The sequence below is a fragment of the Nycticebus coucang genome, chromosome 4 (assembly GCF_027406575.1).
Source record: "Nycticebus coucang isolate mNycCou1 chromosome 4, mNycCou1.pri, whole genome shotgun sequence".
Taxonomy (NCBI): Eukaryota; Metazoa; Chordata; class Mammalia; order Primates; family Lorisidae; genus Nycticebus; species Nycticebus coucang.
This window is the reverse complement of record NC_069783.1, coordinates 69,764,333-69,784,502: the sequence shown is the minus strand read 5'-3', so window position 1 is coordinate 69,784,502 and position 20,170 is coordinate 69,764,333. Positions and strand designations below refer to the sequence as shown.

General features: G+C 40.6%; 1 protein-coding gene across 5 annotated transcripts in view; it reads left to right on the top strand.

Moving 5' to 3' along the window:
* Positions 1-20,170, top strand: part of PAIP2B (poly(A) binding protein interacting protein 2B) — a 113,323-nt gene that overhangs the window by 81,476 nt on the left and 11,677 nt on the right. For all 5 annotated transcript variants that reach the window (XM_053586931.1, XM_053586932.1, XM_053586935.1 and 2 more), the window contains one exon: positions 16,111-16,259. In XM_053586931.1, the coding sequence (XP_053442906.1) occupies positions 16,111-16,259 (149 nt within the window). The remainder of the gene's footprint in view (positions 1-16,110; positions 16,260-20,170) is intronic.

Genomic DNA, 20,170 nt, shown 5'->3' with positions numbered 1-20,170 from the left:
TTATACATATTGTATATATAATAATTTGCTCATAGGACTTTTTTGATTAATGTTATCTGTTAATAGTTATTGAGTTCACAATATTTAATAGTATACATATAATATCTTTTTGGAGCTGGATCTGGAGAAATCAAGGTCCATGTCCTAATAACCATTTGACGTTATCCTAGGAGGATAATTGATTACCTTTAACTGGAGGAAGTTAGAAATTGAAGGTGGGGGTCTGATACAGACCTCTTGCCACCATTGGCAAGTCTGTTGATTCTTTTCCCTTTGGAAGTACCTTCAAATGCCTGATGGAGTACATCTTATGACTGGTACATTTCCAGTAGAATAATAGTAACATCACGGAATATTCTTGGGACATTGTTTCTTTCTTTCTTTTTTTTTTTTTTTTTTTTTGAGACAGAGTCTCACTATGTTGCCCTCAGGAGAGTGCCAGGGCATCACAGCTCACAGCAACCTCAAACTCTTTGGACTTAAGGGATTCTCCTGCCTCAGCCTCCCAAGTAGCTGGGACTACCGGTGCCTGCCACAACGCCCGGCTATTTTTTGGCTGTAGTTGTCATTGCTGTTTGGCAGGTCGGGGCTGGGCTTGAACCCGCCACCTCCAGTGTATATGGCTGGCGCCCTAACCTCTTGAGCTACAGGTGCCGAGCTGGGACATTGTTTCTAAAAGTTTGTGTGTTGTTAATAGGTATTAGGTTAAAAATGTAATAAATGCATGTAATAAAAGCAATAAATAAATTGGATAAATTCTTGGTAAATTAAAGTTAAATAGAACTTCTCAGATCAATGATTTACATGGCTATGGGGGTTTTTTTTTGAAAGTGTGTTCATAAGACTACTGTTTATAGAATACCGGTTTGGGAACTGCTGATGTAAGAATTAGGGTAATTAGGATTTGGACTATTCCACATAGAGTTTGTCACTGTTTTGGAGGAATATGATCTTAGTCTTTAGTCTTTCTATATATCAGAATTACCTACAGGAAATTAACAAGCAAAAATGCAGATGTTGAGTCTTGGCTCTGACCTAACAAATCAAAGTATCTGAAAAGTATGGTTGCAGAAAAGCTTCCAGATGGTTTTGGTATACTCCTGAGACTGAGTCCTAAAGACTTCTTTTAGGATCAGAAAAAAATTATTCTAGATGAAAGCATGGACATGCTAGATGAAATGAAGAGGCATGGAAAAATTTTAATATATATGTGTATAAAAACATGTATCTGTTGACCATACACTGTCTATGTGATTTAAATTATGTGTAGAGTTAATATATATGACAATGACATAACAAAATGAAAGACAGGCAGTAAATGGAGTTAAAATATACTAAGGTTCTAATATCAGAAAGGAATGAATATAGAAATTAATTCCTTTAGTGAGATACCACTGAATTAGAATAGGCCTTCTCACCACTTGCTAAATGCATTTTTTTTTTTTTTTTTTGTAGAGACAGAGTCTCACTGTACCACCCTCGGGTAGAGTGCCGTGGCGTCACACGGCTCACAGCAACCTCTTAACTCTTGGGCTTACGCGATTCTCCTGCCTCAGCCTCCCGAGCAGCTGGGACTACAGGTGCCCGCCACAACGCCCGGCTATTTTTTGGTTGCAGTTTGGCCGGGGCTGGGTTTGAACCCGCCACCCTCGGCATATGGGGCTGGCGCCCTACTCACTGAGCCACAGGCGCCGCCCTGCTAAATGCATTTTTAATCCTATTCTCAGAATGCTTCTGTTTTGTTTCTTTGGGTCTGGTCCAGGGACTAGACTGTTGCTGTAATTAAATTCAATGTTGTCATTCTTCCCAGAGTGTCTGTATCCAGATTTTCAGATTCCACTTAATCAATTGGGCAAATTTATAGGTCAGTATAGGACCCATTTTAAACAATAATAGAAAAGAGATTGTATTATATGTAAATCGTGTTTCTAATCTGGTAGCCTTGACTTTAAATTAGAAGATACTCCTATTTGTAATTTACTTTTGTTTTGATATATTTTACTATTAGGGATCACATAAATGATTTTCCTCCTTTTTTTGACTTCCTTATAAACTAATAAGTTTTTGAAAGCTTCTTGTCAACTTACAGTTATAGGTACATTTAGTTTTCTGTATGCTTAATAAGGTCACAGACAAACTATTTGCAAGTACTTTTCTTACATCAAATGAAAGCTATCTAATGGAGCGTTTTGCATTGAGGTCAATGTAGGAAAGCTTAGCAGGGTGATTACTTGTTTTCTGTTAAAGTCCACGCAGCTTCTCAATGAACAAATGAAATAGAAATATTGGGGAGGAAAATCACTGTAATTGGAGATTTACCTGGAAATTGTTTCTGTTTTTTTGAGATAGGTTCTCACTCTATGGCTAGAGTACAGCATTATCATCATAGCTCGCTACAACCTCAAGACTCCTGGGCTCAAGTGGTCCTGCCACCTGAGCCTCCCAAGTAGCTGGAATTACAGGCACACACTGCCATGCACAGCTAATTTTTAAATTTTATAACAAAACTTATAGAGCTGGCAGTCTCTCTTTGTTGCCCAGGCTCATCTTTAACTCTAGCCTCAAGCATTCCTCCTGCCTTGGCCTCCTAAAGTGTTTGTATTACAGGCATGAGCCACTACACCGGGCCTGGAACCTGTTTGTCCAATCTGGCCCAAGCCCCAAGTAAGTAAACTACTCCCCCACATCCTTTCTTCTTTGATACCCCACCAAATGGTGAAGGAAAACTGATCAGCTTATTAACTTATAAAACAAGGAGACCAAGAATTTATGTTAGTGCAAAGTATTACATGCATATAAAAATGTGTTCTACATGAATTTAAAAGGCTTTATAAAATTATTTCTTGTATTGCTTCGATAGCTTTAAAAAGTGTGTATGTATGTGTGTGTGTTTGTGACCTTGCAAAAAATTAGAAGACAAAACAAAAAAGAAGTTTAAAAATTGGAGAGTTAGCGTTTGATAGGTTAATCCAGCAACTGTCCACGCAAGCATACTTATATTTGTAGGACATAAGTATTCCTACCATCAGGGAAATAAAATCTCCTGCTATGGAGTAAGGCTGTTTCATGTGGCTTGATAATGGTTAAAATCCCTTTCTTGATGCTCCTCTTCTTGCACCTCTGATTCATGCTCACCATGCAACCACCTATTGCTAGTTAAGAATCTTAGGCATTTGCAAGATGTAGAATCAACCCAAGTGCCTGTCAACCATGAATGAATTAATAAACTGTGGTATATGTATAACATGGAATACTATTTAGCCATAAAAAGATGGAAACTTTATATCTTTTGAAGTAACCTGGATAGAGTTGAAGAACATTCTTCTTAGTAAAGTATGACAGGAATAGAAAAGCAAGTATCCAATATACTCAATACTCATAAAAAGCCAGTAGATGAACAGTTGCACATCCATATGAGAGAAAAACATAATTAAATTCAAGTCAGGGATGGGGGAGGAGGGGAGAGGCAGAGAGATTGGCACGCTCTCACCTAATGGGCACAATGTAAGGGTATATGGCACACCTCCTGGGTGAAGTGCTCAACTACAACTTGGACTATACCTAACAAAGGCATTCACTGTAACCTAATTGTACTCTCACATTAATCTGAAATTCAAAAACTAGAATCTTAGGCATTTGAATTTTGAATTGTGGAGATGTATTAACTATTCAAAAAATAAACAAATATTCCCTTGTGCCTTCCCAGGGCCTACACTATCATTTATATCTTCTCTTTCCTATATGTGTAACCTCTTCCTTGTCACTAGACTCTTGCTATGAACATTTAACATGAGCTACACGCTCCAGTCTTTAAAGACAAATAGTTTCTACACACTTCTCACCCTTCCAGTTTCTGTCCATTCTTGTGTCTTCCCTTGGCAGTGGACTCTTTGAAAGCATTATCTAATGTTATGTATGATATCACCTACAATTCTTCCTACCTCCTTTTGGCTTTTATTCTCATTTCTCTCCATGGAGACTGTTCTCATTAAGGTCATCAGAGACCTCAGCATCCTGAATTCTGTGGATACCTCTCAACCTTCCTCTTACTTGAGCTTTTGGCAGCCTTCTACATTGCCACTTTACTGGAAGTGTGCTAGTTTCCTGTGGCTGCTATAACAAATTAACAAACTCGTGGCTTAAAACAACAAAATTTATTCTCTTACAGTTCTCAAGTCCAAAATCAAGGTATTGGCAGGGCTGCCCTTCCTCTGGATGTGCTAGGAGAGAATCTGTTCTTTGCCTTTTCCAACTTTCTGGTGGCCGTGGGCATTCCTAGACTCGTGGCCGCCCCACCTCAGTCTCTGCCTCTGTGGTCCCATTGCCTTCTTCTCTTCTGTCTTAACTCTCCCTCTGCTTTTCTCTTATATACCTATTATTTGATTTAGGGCCCACCTGGATAATTTAGGATAACTTCTTTATCTCAAGGACCTTAATTTAATTACATATGCAAAGATACTTTCCCCAAATAAAGTAGCCTTCAAAGTTTCCAGTGATTCGGTCTTGGGCATATCTGCCATTCAACCCACTACACTGAAGTTCTGTTTTTTCTTGATTCCTGTTATCCTACACTCTTGTCTTTCTTCTCAATCATCTGGTTTCTTCTCAGTTTCCTTTTCATATTATCTTCCTCCTGTACCTGACTTTTTAAAATGTTCATACACATCAGGGCTGGGTCTTGGAACTTCTTTTCATCTCACTTTGCATTTTCTCCCTAGTCAGTATCCTCTAGTCCCATGATTTCAGTTACCATTTATATAAATGACTACTCTAACTTTCTATATTTAGCCAGACTTATCCTATTCTTGATGCATACAGCCAACCTACTTAACATCACCATTTGAGTGTTTCAGAGACACTGCAAATATAACATATCCAAAATAGAACTCATCACCCTTTTTACCCCCACCCTCTTAACACCACCCATGAAAAGTTTGCCCTTCCCACAGAGTTCCTTGGCTCAGTGAATAACATTACCATCCACCCAGCTGCTTGTACCAAAATTATCCTTGATATTTCCCTCACCCTGACTTCCCCATATCCAATTCATCACCAAAAACCTCCTAAAATAGTTCTGGAGTCTGCCTACTTCTCTTCTTACTGCCATCATCTTAGTCCAAGCAGCCACCCTATTGTCACCTGTATTAGAGCGTGAGCGTCTCATTGGCCTCTTATCATCTACTCATGGTCTCTCCAATCCATTTTCCATACACAGCAGCCTGAGTTATTTCAAAATATAGGTTGAATCATGCCAGAGGACTGCCGAGAACTCCTTATAATGGCTTCCATAGTTCTTAGGATAAAATCCAAAATGCTTCATGTGGTTTCCATCTGCCTCTCCAACCTCATCTTTCTTCCTTGTTGTTCTCCAGCAACATGCCTACCTACCTTCTTTTAGTTCCTGAAAGCTCCCTGCTGCCTCTGAGTCTTTGCATATGCTTTTCCCTCCCCTCCTATTGCTAGCCAACTTATATTCTTCAGGTGTCAGTGAAAATGTTTCTTGTTCAGGGAAACCTTTCCTAACCATCCTTTATTTCTGTACTAGATTAGATACCCCGTTGTTTTCTAAAAGTGCTTTTTACTTCTTTTATAGCACAGACCATAATTATGCTTAAATATTCACTGTCTTTCTCCTGAGAGAATATAAATACCACCAGGACAAGGACTATGTACCCCATCAAAGCAACAGTCAACAGTCAAAAACATAGGCTGGGCCCAGTGGCTCACAACTGTAATCCTAGCACTCTGGAAGGCTGAGGCGGGAGCATCTTTCCAGATCAGGACTTCAACAAGAGTGAGACCCTGGCTCTACCAAAAGTAGAAAAAAGAAAATTAGCCAGGAGTGGTGGCACACCTTTGTAGTCCCAGTTATTTGGAAAGCTGAAGTAGATGATTGCTTGAGCCCAGGAGTTTGAGGTTGCAGTGAGCTATGATGATGCCACTGCACTCTGCCAAGGATGACAGAGTGAGACACTGTCTCAAAAATAAAAAAAAGGTCAAACACAGTCCCTAGCATCAATAGACCCTCAGATATTAATGAGAAAGTGAATCTAATATCCTGAGTTGCTAGGATGTAACTGAGAGAAGGGAAAACCTGAATCCAGCAGCAGCATAAGTGAAGTAGAATAAAATTTGAAATTGTCATTCACAATATTGAATTCTACAACTGCTATTAACCGGAACCAAAATAGTGAAACTGTAGGAAACAGAATAGCAGAAACTAGTTTTTGTATCAGTTTTTCAATAGACTTTTTGCAGGTGTAATTCAGTCAAAAGTCCCAAGTAGTCTTCACAATCAAACTATTATCATCAGTATAAGACAGGTTTATATTGTAGCTTCTGAAAAATCTCATTTAGATTCAAAGAATAGCTAATTTGTGGTATGAGTTCTTGGATCTGAAAGTCGTAGGTGTTCAAAGTATTAAATTGATGAAGCATTTATACTTTTTTTTTTTTTTTTTTTGTCGAGACAGAGTTCTACCCTATGCCCTGAGCAGAGTGCAATGGCATCGTAGCTCACTGCAACCTCAGACTCAGGCTGTGGGCATCCTGCTACCTCAGCCTCCAAAGCCGCTGGGATTACAGGCACTCACTGCAGCACCCTGCTGGGTTTTTCCGTTTTTTCATGTGTCGGGGTCTCACTCTCACTCAGACAAGCCTCGAACTCCAGCAATCCTCCCACCTCAGCCTCCCACAGTGCTAGGATTACAGGCATGAGCCACCACTCCCAGGGATGAAGCATTTATACTTGAAATATCCTAGGTACATTAAAAGTCTTCAAGCTCTGTATAGGTTGGAACTGAGGTTCCTGTTTGAAGCCAATTATTTTATTTTATTTTTTATTTTTTTTGAGACAGAGTCTCAAGCTGTTGCCCTGTGTAGAGTACTATGCATCACTGCTAACAACAACCTCCAACTCCTGTGAGGTTGGAGGGGCTTAAGCAATCTTGCCTCAGTCTCTCAAGTAGCTGGGACCACAGGCACCCGCCACAAATCCTGGCTATTTTTGATTATAGTTGTCATTGTTGTCTGGCAGGCCCAGACTAGATTCAAACTCTCCAGCTCTGGTGTATGTGGCTGGTGCTTTAGCCGCTCGAGCAGCAGGTGCTGAGCCAAGCCAATTATTTTGGGCACAAACCCTTGACTATGATAAAGTGCTAAATCAACTGCTTGGCAAGCCTTAGTACCCCTATACTAACTATTTGTTTTTTTGCAGTTTTTGGCCGGGGCTGGGTTTGAACCCACCACCTCCAGCATATGGGGCCGGCACCCTACCCCTTTGAGCCACAGGCGCCGCCCACCCCCTATATTGACTATTAACAGAGCTGTGTGCTTTCCTGTTTTCAACCAAAATGACAACTGTTATTTTCCATTTTCAGCATGTTTGCCAGGTATATAAGAGGGACAGTGGAGTAGAGGAGGAATAAGTTTCAGATTGTTCTTAGATTTCATAAATGCGGCATAATCACAGAGCAGACATAAAACTTCTCTATCTATCATTCAGGTCTACTTCTCAAAAGCCTGTTTCTCTAGCAGTGACCTATTCCAAACCGGACATTTGTCTGCTTGATAGGTCAAGGGAAAGATGTGGCAACTAGTGGTTTGTGTGACAGAGCTAATTGTCAGTGTTTATTGAACACCCACATAAGTTATCTCTTGCCAGGTAGCAACTTACCCCAAAACTTAGCAAGTAAGAACAACAAATGTTTGTTGTCTTATAGTTTCTGTGGATCAGGAATCTGGGAGCAGCTTAGCTGCGTGTGTCTGCTTCATAGTCTCTTATGAATTTGCAGTGAAGCTGTCAACTGGGGCTGCTGCATCTTCTGAAGTCTTGAGTGGAGAGAGATGCAGTTCTAAGGTCATTCATACGGTTGTTTATTTCCTTGTCACCTGAGTTTCTCTGTAGCATAACGGGCAAAATGGAAGGCATTCTGATTCTTAATCTTATTTAAGTGACCAAGCATTCTCTCCACCTCTGAAAGCTTTGTCTCCACTGCACTAGACTTTCACAATGATATGCCTTGATGTGGGTGAGGATCAAGTGAAATAATGAACGTGAAATGGTAAAATGAAATGGCTAGAGAAACACAGTGTTCAATCAGGATGGATGGTGAGCTGGGGAAGAGCTAGGAACAGAAGAGAACCAATATTACATGAAACTGGGAGCATGGAAGTCAAGGAAGTCAATGATGATCAGCCTATCTTACCTGGTACGGAGACTTTAAATGCTGTCCTAAAAGTTACTAGTCTCTAGCAAAATCTTCCTTTTCTTACCCAGCTACTAAAGTCAAGGAGTACATTCAGCACCAGTTCACACTCATTGAGAGGCTCACAAACCAGTGCTGTTCTTGAACTAACCCAGCAATACAGAAATGTTGATGAACCCTTGAATCTGGTACCTTCTTTGCTGCAAAAGAATATACAAGCTTTATAGAAAATAGTATGGAGATACCATAAGGAATTAAAAGTAAACTTACCATTTGATTCAGCAATCTCACTACTAGGTATTTACTCAAAGGAAAAAAACACTTTATAAAAAAGACACTTTAGGGCAGCGCCTGTGGCTCAGTTGGTAAGGCGCCGGCCCCATATACTGAGGGTGGTGGGTTCAAACCCGGCCCTGGCTGAACTGCAACCAAAAAATAGCCGGGTGTTGTGGCGGGTGCCTGTAGTCCCAGCTGCTCGGGAGGCTGAGGCAAGAGAATCGCGTAAGCCCAAGAGTTAGAGGTTGCTGTGAGCCGTGTGACGCCACGGCACTCTACCGAGGGCAGTACAGTGAGACTCTGTCTCTACAAAAAAAAAAAAAGACACTTTAGGGCCGAGTGCTGTGGCTCACACCTGTAATCCCAGCAGTCTCAGAGGCCGAGGTGGGCAGATTGCTTGAGCTCAGGAGTTCAAGACCAGCCTGAGCAAGAGTGAGACCCCATCTCTAAAAAGCATAGCCTAGTATTGTGGTGGGCACTTGTAGTCCCAGCTACTCAGGAGGCTGAGGCAAGAGAATCACCTAAGAGTTTGAGGCTGCTGTGAGCTGTGAGGCCACAAGCCCAGGGCGATTGAGTGGGACTCTGTCTCAAAAATAAAAGAAAAAAAAAAAGATGCTTTACTTGAATGTTTGTAGCCTCACAATTCACAATGGTAAAGATGTGGAAACAACCCAAGTGCCCATCAATACACGAGTGGATTAATAAGATATGGTATATGTATGTATATATATGTATATATATCATGGAGTACTACTCAGCCATTAAAAATATCGTGATTTAGTATCTTTTGTAACAACCTGTATGGAATTGGAGATGATTCTTCTAAATATTGCAAGAAAGGAAAAGCAAATACCACATGTACAATACTAATTTGGAACTAGTCAATCAATACTTGTGCATACATATGGAAGTAAAACTCAATGGAAATCAAGTAGGTGGGAATGGGGAGGAGGAGTTGGATAAATTTACACCTGACTGATACAACACATACTATCTGGGTGAAGGGCATACTTATAACTTTAACTTAAAATGTACATAAGCAAATTATGTAACCATAATGTGTATACTCCTATAATATTGTGAAATTTTTAAGAAGTGCGTTTGGATAGCTGATGTGCCTTAAATCAGAGCATAGCTGTGAAATACTTCATTAATTTTTTTTGTTTGTTTGTTTGAGACAGAGCCTCAAGCTGTCACCCTGGGTAGAGTGCTATGGCATCACAGCTCATAGCAACCTCCAACTCCTGGGCTCAAGTGATTCTCTTGCCTCAGCCTCCCAAGTAGCTGGGACTACAGGCGCCCACCACAACGCCCAGCTATTTTTTGGTTGCAGCCGTCATTGTTTGGTGGGCCCGGGGCTGAATTCGAACCCGCCAGCTCTGGTGTATGTGGCCGGTGCCTTAGCCACTTGAGCTACAGGTGCTGAGCCTTTATTAATTTTTAAACATTACAAAGTAAGATGTTGGATTGCTGCTGTCTGGAGAAACCAAACTTTCTAATTGTAGGCAAAACAAAGGTTGAATGGTGGGGCGGCGCCTGTGGCTCAGTGAGTAGGGCGCCGGCCCCATATGCCGAGGGTTCAAGCATATGGAGGGTTCAAGCCCAGCCCCGGCCAAACTGCAACAAAAAAATAGCCAGGCGTTGTGGCGGGCGCCTGTGGTCCCAGCTGCTTGGGAGGCTGAGGCAAGAGAATCGCGTAAGCCCAAGAGTTAGAGGTTGCTGTGAGCTGTGTGATGACGCCACGGCACTCTACCCGAGGGCGGTACAGTGAGACTCTGTCTTTACAAAAACAAAAAAAAAACAAAGGTTGAATGGTGTAAAATACAAATTAACGGAGTATAACCTATTGTGAGAGAACTACTTTCCTAGTATTGACAATACCCTACAGGCCAGCCTTGGTGGTTCACGCCTGTAATCCTAGCACTCTGAGAGACTGAGGCAGGTGGACTGCTTGAGCTCAGGAGTTTGAGGGCAGCCTGAGCAAGAGTGAGACCCTGTCTCTACTAAAATAGAAAGTCTAGCCAGCCATGGTGTCACATGCCTGTCGGCCCAGCTGCTTGGGAGGCTGAGGCAAGAGGATGACTTGAGCCCAAGAGTTTGAGGTTGTTGTGAGCTATGATGATGCCATGACACTCTACCCAGGGTGGCAGAGTGAGACTGTCTCAAAAAAAAAAAAAGACAATACCCTATAGTATTTTCAACTTTTTTTTTTTAGAGACAGAGTCTCACTTTGTCGCCCTTGGTAGAGTGCTATGGCATCATAGCTCACAGCAACCTCCAGCTCTAGAGCCTAGGCAATTCTCTTGCCTCCGCCTCCCCAGTAGCTGGGACTACAGGTGCCCACCACAACACCCGGTTATTTTTTTTGTTGTTGCAGTTTGGCCAGGGCCGGGTTTGAACCCTCCATCCTCTGTATATGGGGTCGGCGCCCTACTCACTGAGCCACAGGCACCGCCCAGTATTTTCAACTTTTAAAAAATATTTGCATTAAGTTCAGTAACAGTTTATGTTGAGTTTATGATAATTTTCCACTCCTGTTCTCATAACAAGTACATCTTGCTGTTTGCTCCCTGTGGTCTACCTTGCTGCTGAATTAGAAGCTTTACTCTGTTCTTTCTTCCTCTGCCTTCTTTTTGCTTTACAATTCGTGTACTCAGGATTAATTTTTCAAGCAAAGGTAGATGTTTTAGAAAACTGCCCTCTGATTTCTGATTCTCTGTGATTTCTGTATTAGTGGGGGGAAAATTACTATGCTCACTATAAACAACTACCAAATAAATTTTTGGAAATATAACATAGTATAATCTGCTACCGATCAAGTTTCAGGACCATTAAGAATCTCTGTAGTTGGGCGGCGCCTGTGGCTCAGTTGGTAAGGTGCCGGCCCCATATACCGAGGGTGGCGGGTTCAAACCCAGCCCCGGCTGAACTGCAACCAAAAAATAGCTGGGCGTTGTGGCGGGCGCCTGTAGTCCCAGCTACTTGGGAGGCTGAGGCAAGAGAATCGCTTAAGCCCAGGAGTTGGAGGTTGCTGTGAGCTGTGTGATGCCATGGCACTCTACCGAGGGCCATAAAGTGAGACTCTGTCTCTACAAAAAAAAAAAAAAAAAGAATCTCTGTAGTTAGGAATACCCCACTTACTTGCACAGTTAAGGCATTTAAAACAGACTTACTTCTACCATTGTTAAACTGCATATGGCAGTGTTAAAAATAAACTGCTTTCCTTCCCTCCATAACATTATGGAATAGTCGTTACAGATCTCTATTTGGAATAGACATTGATTTCTTTTGTCGCTATCTAAAATACATTAAACAGATATGTTTGCCATATTTAAACCTACAGTGAATTAAATGGATTCTGTTATAAATGAAATTCTTTTAGAACTAGGTACTAATGAGTTGTTTTTCCATCTGTTCTCTACTCTTCATAATTCTACCTTGTCTTTTTAGAATACTAGATTTGTTTTCTTTTTTTTTTTTTTTTGTAGAGACAGAGTCTCACCTTATGGCCCTCGGTAGAGTGCCGTGGCCTCACACAGCTCACAGCAACCTCCCAACTCCTGGGCTTAAGCGATTCTCTTGCCTCAGCCTCCCGAGTAGCTGGGACTACAGGCGCCCGCCACAACGCCCGGCTATTTTTTTTTTTTTTGGTTGCAGTTTGGCCGGGGCCGGGTTTGAACCCGCCACCCTCGGTATATGGGGCTGGCGCCCTATGGACTGAGCCACAGGCGCCACCCACTAGATTTGTTTTCTTTTCTGAGACAAGAGTCTTGTTCTGTCACCTAGGCTAGAATACAGTGGCATCATCATAGCTCACAGCAACCTCAGACTTGCAGGCTCAAGTAATTCTCCTGCCTCAGCCTCCCGGGTAGCTAGGACTACAGGCACATAATACCACACTTGGCTGATTTTTCTGGTTTAGGTAGAGACAGGGTCTCAGTGTTGCTTAGGCTGGTTTCAAACTCCTGGCCTCAAGCAGACTTCCCACCTTGGCCTGTAAAACTGTAAAGGGATTAAGAAAAAATATTTTAGTGTATCCAGAAGCAGAGAAGGACTTTTTCATGAATGTTGCTAAGATGGAAATGAGCCGAGGAAATAATTTGTTAAAGAAAACTTAAGCCCCTTGGGGGGTTGGAGTGAGATGGGATGTAGTTGAAGTAGAAGGAGGATAGGATAGAGAGAGAAGGTTGCCTAAGCACAAGCCAGCCTCTGGTATTTATGGATTCCTAATATCGTGGTGAGTTACAAAATGTACACCTCAATCTTGCTTTTCTGGAGTTGAGAATCTAAACGGAAGGAGAAAAATTATACGTATGAAACAAGTAGTGTTAATGCTATACTCATTAGATACAATAGCTTAGAAAGGGGAAGTAAAGACTGGAATGGCTCTTGAAGAAAGTTAAAGATTTAGATAAAGAGAAAAAAGACATATTCCAAATGATAGTAAAAATGGATTTAGAAGCCAAAGTAAATAATTTTTTAGTATATATGCACTTTACAAAGGCATAGACAAAAATTAAAGGCAGCAAATATTGTCACCAAAAACATTAAGAAAATAGAATTAGTGGGTGGCACCTGTGGCTCAGTGAGTAGGGCGCCGGCCCCATATACCGAGGGTGGTGGGTTCAAACCCAGCCCCTGCTGAACTGCAACCAAAAAATAGCCGAGCTTTGTGGCGGGCGCCTGTAGTCCCAGCTGCTCGGGAGGCTGAAGCAGGAGAATCGCAAAAGCCCAAGAGCTGGAGGTTGCTGTGAGTCCTGAGACATCATGGCACTCTACCAAGGGTGGTAAAGTGAGACTCTGTCTCTACAAAAAAAAAAAAAAGAAAAGAAAATAGAATTAGTAAAATATTTTTAGTTGTAAATTGTAAATTTTTATTTAAAAATTACTTTGTAAAATGTAATAAATTTTTACAAAAGATAAGGAAAAGATATATATACCGCAATAGAAAAATGGGGACAGTACTTTAGCAGGAGAATTACAAAATAAAAAAATAGAAATGGCGGGCGGCGCCTGTGGCTCAGTGAGTAGGGTGCCGGCCCCATGTGCCAAGGGTGGCGGGTTCAAACCCAGCCCCGGCCAAACTGCAACAAAAAAATAGCCGGGCGTTGTGGCGGGCGCCTGTGGTCCCAGCTGCTTGGGAGGCTGAGGCAAGAGAATCGCGTAAGCCCAAGAGTTGGAGGTTGCTGTGAGCCGTGTGACACCATGGCACTCTACCTGAGAGCGATACAGCGAGACTCTGTCTCTACAAAAAAAAAAAAAAAATAGAAATGGCCAGTAAACATATCTCAAACTATTCAACCTCAATAAAAAGGAAATATAAACAATAAAATGCAAGTTTCCTTTTATGAGATGGCAGTAGTTTAAAAAACAATAATACTCACAAATGTGTGAGAGTAGAAACTTACACACCACTGGGAATTTAAATTCCTATGGCAATGTGGCAGTAAATCAGGAGCCCTAAAAAAGAGCATACTCTCCAGTGTAGCAGTTCTATTTCTAGGCAGTATCCTAAGGAAATCATAATAAAAGATGAACACAAGAAGTTCATCCAATTTTTATAATACAGAAACATTGAGAACACCCCAAAAGATGTGACTACATTAACATAGAAATGAGAAAAGCAAATGATGAGCATCTTGTATGACATGATCCTATTACTATTGAGAATGGATACTTGCCAAATGTGTGTGTTTATATCTGCGTGCACAAAGGGGAGGTCCAGGAGGTGATATGTACCACAGTGTTAATCGTTCTTAACTCTGGGATGGCTGGACAATTGGTGGCTTTTATTTTCTCCTTTTTGTTTACAAATATAATGAACATGTATTATTTTTCGAAATACATTTTAAAGAAAAATAGAGCTTGGCCAGGCACGACGGTTCACACCTGTAATCCTAGCACTCTGAGAGGCCAAGGTGGGTGGATTGCCTAAGCTCACAAGTTCGAGACCAGCCCAAGCAAAAGCGAGACCCCATCTCTAAAACATAGCCAGGCATTGTGGTGGGCCTCTGTAGTCCCAGCTACTCGGGAGGCTGAGGCAAGGGAAGCGCTTGAGCCCAAGAGTTTGAGGTTGCTGTGAGTTATGATGCCACAGACTCTACTGAGGGCAAGAAAGTGAGATTCTGTCTCACACACACAAAAAAAAAAAAAAGAAAGAAAAGAAAAGAAAAACAGAGCTTGAGAATAAGGAATAGGTGCTTACAATGTTCATTAAGAATGCATTTCCTTGGGCGGTTCCTGTGGCTCAGTGAGTAAGGTGCTGGCCCCATATACCGAGGGTGGCAGGTTCAAACCCAACCTCAGCCAAACTGCACAAAAAAATAGCCAGGCGTTGTGGTTGGCGCCTATAGTCCCAGCTACTTTGGAGGCTGAGGCAAGAGAATCGCCTAAGCCCAAGAGCTGGAGGTTGCTGTGAGCTGTGACATCACAGCACTCTACCAAGGGTGATAAAGTGAGACTCTGTCTCTAAATAAATAAATAAATAAATGATGGCAAGTACAAGTTGGGTCTATCAGGTGTAGAACACAAATGTCTTAACACTGTAATTGGGTAAATGAGGTGAAAGCTATGTTAATAGTAGGATGTAAGCACTCCAATTTGTACAGATAATCAACACTTTGAATACCATAATGGCATAAATATATTCATGATATAATGAATTATATTATACATTAAATATGTATAATTAATGATACATTAACTATGTACAACTGACTTAATAAAAAAATAAATAAATAAATAAAAAGAATGCATTTTCTCAGGGTGGTGCCTGTGGCTCAGTCGGTAGGTGCCGGCCTCATATACCAAGGGTGGTGGGTTCAAACCTGGCCCTGGCCAAACTGCAACAAAAAATAGTCCGGCGTTGTGGCAGGCACCTGTAGTCCCAGCTACTCAGGAGGCTGAAGCAAGACAATTGCCCAAGCCAGGAGTTGGAGGTTGCTGTAGGCTGTGATGCCACAGCACTCTACCAAGGGCGATAAAGTGAGACTCTGTCTCTGAGAAAAAAAAGAAGAAAAAGAATGCATTTTCTCAAACTATTTAAACATGGAAGGCCAAATGCAGTGGCTCATGCCTGTAATCCTAACACTTGGTAGGCTGAGTCAGGTGGATTGCCTGAGGTCACAGGTTCGAGACCAGCCCAAGCAAGAACAAAATTCCATTGGTAAAAAATAGCTAGGTGTTGGGGCGGCACCTGTGCCTCAGTGACTAGGGCGCCGGCCCCATATGCTGAGGGTGGCGGGTTCAAACCCAGCCCCAGCCAAACTGCAAAAAAAAAAAAAAAAATAGCTAGGTGTTGTGGCGGGCACCTGTAGTCCCAGCTACTTGGGAAGCTGAGGCAAGAGTATCTCTTGAGCCCAGGAGTTTGAGGCTTTTGTAAGCTACGTGCCACAGCACTCTGCCAAGGATGACAAAGTGAGACTCTGTCTCAAAAAACAAAACAAAACAGAATTGTACATCTGTATAGGTGATAACTTCAGGAAATGGTTGGTTTTATAACAATTTCCGTTCATAGCTAAAATCTTTGACTTATAACTGTAGAAGCTTCTGGAAGAAAGTAAATATTATACATTTACATTTCCTGGATCTGCATATTGATTTTATCTTTTCTTTTGCTTCTAATTAGGTTCTATCATAATGAATGGATCTAGTGTGGCAAATACATCACCCAGTGTAAAATCCAAAGAGGACCAAGGGTTAAATGGGCACGATGAGAAGGAAAACCCATTTGCAGAGTACATGTGGATGGAAAATGAAGAGGATTTCAACAGACAGGTAAAGAAAGAAGTGAAAAGTTAATGATACATGTAGCTTAACAGCTATAATTTATTATAAGTCTATTACAAAAGAAATTAGTACAGTGGCTTTAGAATAACTCAAAAATACATGGAGGCCTCATCTGGGGTAATAAGGAAACATCCTCAGCTAGTAAGAGACCAGAGTGATAGGACATGGAGGAAGATACTGATATCTTTGTATCATAATGATTAAAAGAGGACAAAACACGAGATTAATCAGTTGATATGTGAAAATCCTCACATGATGAGCCCATGTATAAACAAATAGATTTGCCTGTACCTCCCACCCCACATTATACGATATGCCCTTTAAGTATAGTTCATATTACACGGTAACTGCTACAGAGAAGCCCTGTTCTAAGCCTCATTCTGGATAGATTTATTTATTGTATTTGCCTATGTGACTATAAACCACTCTAGCAGATTCCTGGAATTTAAATCAAACAGGACTCTCCCAAACCCGGAGGATTGACTTAAAGCCCTTGGTATCAAACCAAGGTGGCTGAGCTCCTTTATCCTGCCTTGATTCCATCTTTAATCCTAAAAACCACTGTGGTTCTATAGCTGTCTATAATGATCAATGTGAAACTAATTGCTTAAACTGTGGAGTAATAAAAAGCAGAATGGTAGTGAGGTTCTTTTTCTATATTTTGTGATTTGTTGCTTTTATATGCTTATAGGAAACGTGAAACTCTGCATTTCGTTTTGAAAATAAATGCAGGCATAAAAGAATTTTAAGAATTCTCAGTGAAGATAGATTTGGCATGGGATTTTAGAAAGGTTGTTATTTGGCTCTTGTGTTGACCTCTGTGTTCCTCTCTGTCTTTACTTAGCCTCTGAATGAAAAATACATTGTTGAGAGCATAAACAAAGTTTACTAGCTTTACCAATACTTACTAACATGCTCTGAACCCCACTGATCAGGATTGCACTGGGACTGTTAGGAGGCATGTATCTGACCTGTGGGGTCAATTATAATCTCCTATACGTAGGAGTTTATCAAACTGAGGCAGGGTGCATGGTAAAATGCTGGAAAGCTAAGGGCTTGCAGAAACACACATGCACCACACACACACACACACACACACACACACAATCTTTCAGGAAAGACTGTTAAGAAGCTTTAAAAGTTGTAATAACTTGTTTCAGGAGAGCTAGGAAAGTAATGACGGCTATATCCTTGGAAGCTTCTAGTACCACAGCAAATACCATGCCCTAAGAAGACTGAGCAGCTCAAGTGGCTAAGGCGCCAGCCACATACACCAGAGCAGGGGGTTCGAATCCAGCCCGGAATTGATTATTTTTTTGGTTGTAGTTTTAGTAAGAACTTAATCCTTTTTCCTGAGGGGAAAGGATTAAGTTCTAACTACAACTACAAACCAAAAAATAGCCAGGTGCTATGGCGGGCATCTGTAGTCCCAGCTACTTGGGAGGCTGAGGCAAGAGAATCGCTTAAGCCCAGGAGTTGGAGGTTGCTGTGAGCTGTGATGCCACTGCACTCTACCCAGGGCGACAGCTTGAGGCTCTGTCTCAAAAAAAAAAATAGAAGAAGACTGAGCAGGTAAACAATTGTTCAATTCCCTTAACCCTAACATTTCACAGGTTTCCAATGTTATTTTCAAACTGTTAATGTGATTTCGAGTCAGGGGATTGGCTATTTCAGAGAAACCTTTGTCCTTCCTTAACTGAGAAGCAGAATGGTTTAGGAGTCTAACATGATAGATGTTAGTTTTTCTGTATGCCTGTATGTTACGTTTCACCACAGTGAACTGTGCAGTCCTTACCACCATCAATCCCATGTCATTTCTAGTATAGCTTTCATGGTAGTTCAGAAATGCTTTTACATATTGTGTACCTTGTATTAGATCTTAAGGAAGAAGAAATTAGTTTCTAGCTAGAAACCCTAATAAAATATCTTCTGACTTTTCAGTAGAATATCTAAGAAAACATAGAATAAGATGGAAACAACTTACAACCTTGAAAACTGGAATTGACATTCACTGGTCTGTTGAAAATATTGTTATTGACTGTGAGCCTGATAGAACCGATTGAAATGTAGTTTTGAGGAGAAAAGGATTAAGTTCTAATAAAAGGCAGTGTCACCCATTCAAGATGTCATAAGTATAACTCAGGTAAGAGGAGAAGTAAGACCTAATGTACTAGTTATAATTGAATGGTTTAGATCCCCCCACATCTACACACACACACACACACACACACACACAAAGAATTTTCAAGAGAGAAGAAAAAAAGACTCAGTTGGGCTAAGGAAAAAAAGGGGTGGAGGGTGTAATCTAATTATATGCAGTTTGTAAGATACACTCTCACTGGCAATCCATGCTGTGGAAAAAGATGAAAAATTCTTTTTTTTTTTGGCCGGGGCCAGGTTTGAACCCGCCACCCCCCAGTATATGGGGCCGGCACCCTACTCCTTGAGCCATAGGCGCCACCCCAACGATGAAAAATTCTTGATAAATTTTTAAATCTTTTTTTTTGTTGTTGTTGCAGTTTTTGGCCGGGGCTGGATTTGAACCCAGCACCTCCAGCATATGGGGCTGGCGCCCTACTCGTTGAGCCACAGGCACCGCCCAAATCTTTTTTTTTTTTAATTTTTAAATCTTATGGGTCATTGCTAACTAGGAGATTTTTATTTCTCTAAGCTTTTGTTATTTTCCCATGGGGTGTTTGGTAAGTAAAACACAGGATAGATATATTCCAAGATGTCAATAATGTTCATTCATGTGTGGGTGTTGAGATTAAGGGTAACGTTTTTCCTTCCGCTTGATTTTCTTAGTTCTTTAATTCTTGGGCAAAGCAAATGGATTAGTTCTACAATAAGGGGAAAAGGTTCACATGTAAAGGCCCTACAAGAGAAATATCTGAAATAAAATGCTTTGGAACGGGAAAATAAGAATGCAAAAAAAAACACCAGGAAAATTACAAAGAAGGCAATATCAATACTAGATGAAGTGGAAATTGAAGGGAAGGATATTAAATTTCACTTAGATAAACTCCACAATGAAAATTTTATATTTATGAATGTTTTTTCAAGTAATATAGCAATGAAATATATAAAGGAAAAAAGTTAAAACAGGGAAGAATCCATATCCTAGTGGGAGACCTTAACTTTTGATAGATTTATTCATTCAGCAAATGTTTATTGACCAGATAATATACTAGATGCTTTGATTCAATAGGCAAAACATTCTAAGAATATAGAGTATTTATATAAAAGGATATTAAGGATTATATGCTACGATAGCAAAGACATTACTTTTTAATACCACTGGGGTATTTATAATAATCCATTATCTATCTAGGGTATCAAAACCATAGTTACAAATGATATAAAAATTAGTGACATTGAAAATATAAATATCCAATCTGAGGGATAGGACCAAAGCTATATAGTAGTTGGTGGGATTACAGGCATGAGGCACTGTGCCCAGCTTGCAGATATAATTTTTCCCATACTACCATATGTGGATGAAAATTATGTTCTAAGTTTCATGAATTCCCTCTCTCCCCTAATCTTTTTGGAAGTAAATTTGCTGAGAAAAAAAAATTATGTTCTAAGAAATGATGGAAAGAAGTGTACTAGATGATAAAAGAGTACTTGTATCTGAGTGGCAAAATTGTATATAATGAATATTTTCCTTCTTTCTCTAAAGTCTTATAGTGGCAAGAATGTAAACTCTAAAAACTTTTTAGAAAGGTAGTTTGACCTTCTATATCTGAAGTATGTTTCTCACTAAGATGAAATTTTACAGAAGTAAAGTACAAGCATACCTTGGAGATATGATGGTTTCAGTTCCAGACCACTACATAAAGTGAATAACATGATAAATGAATCACATAAATTTTTTGGTTTCCCAATACATATATTTA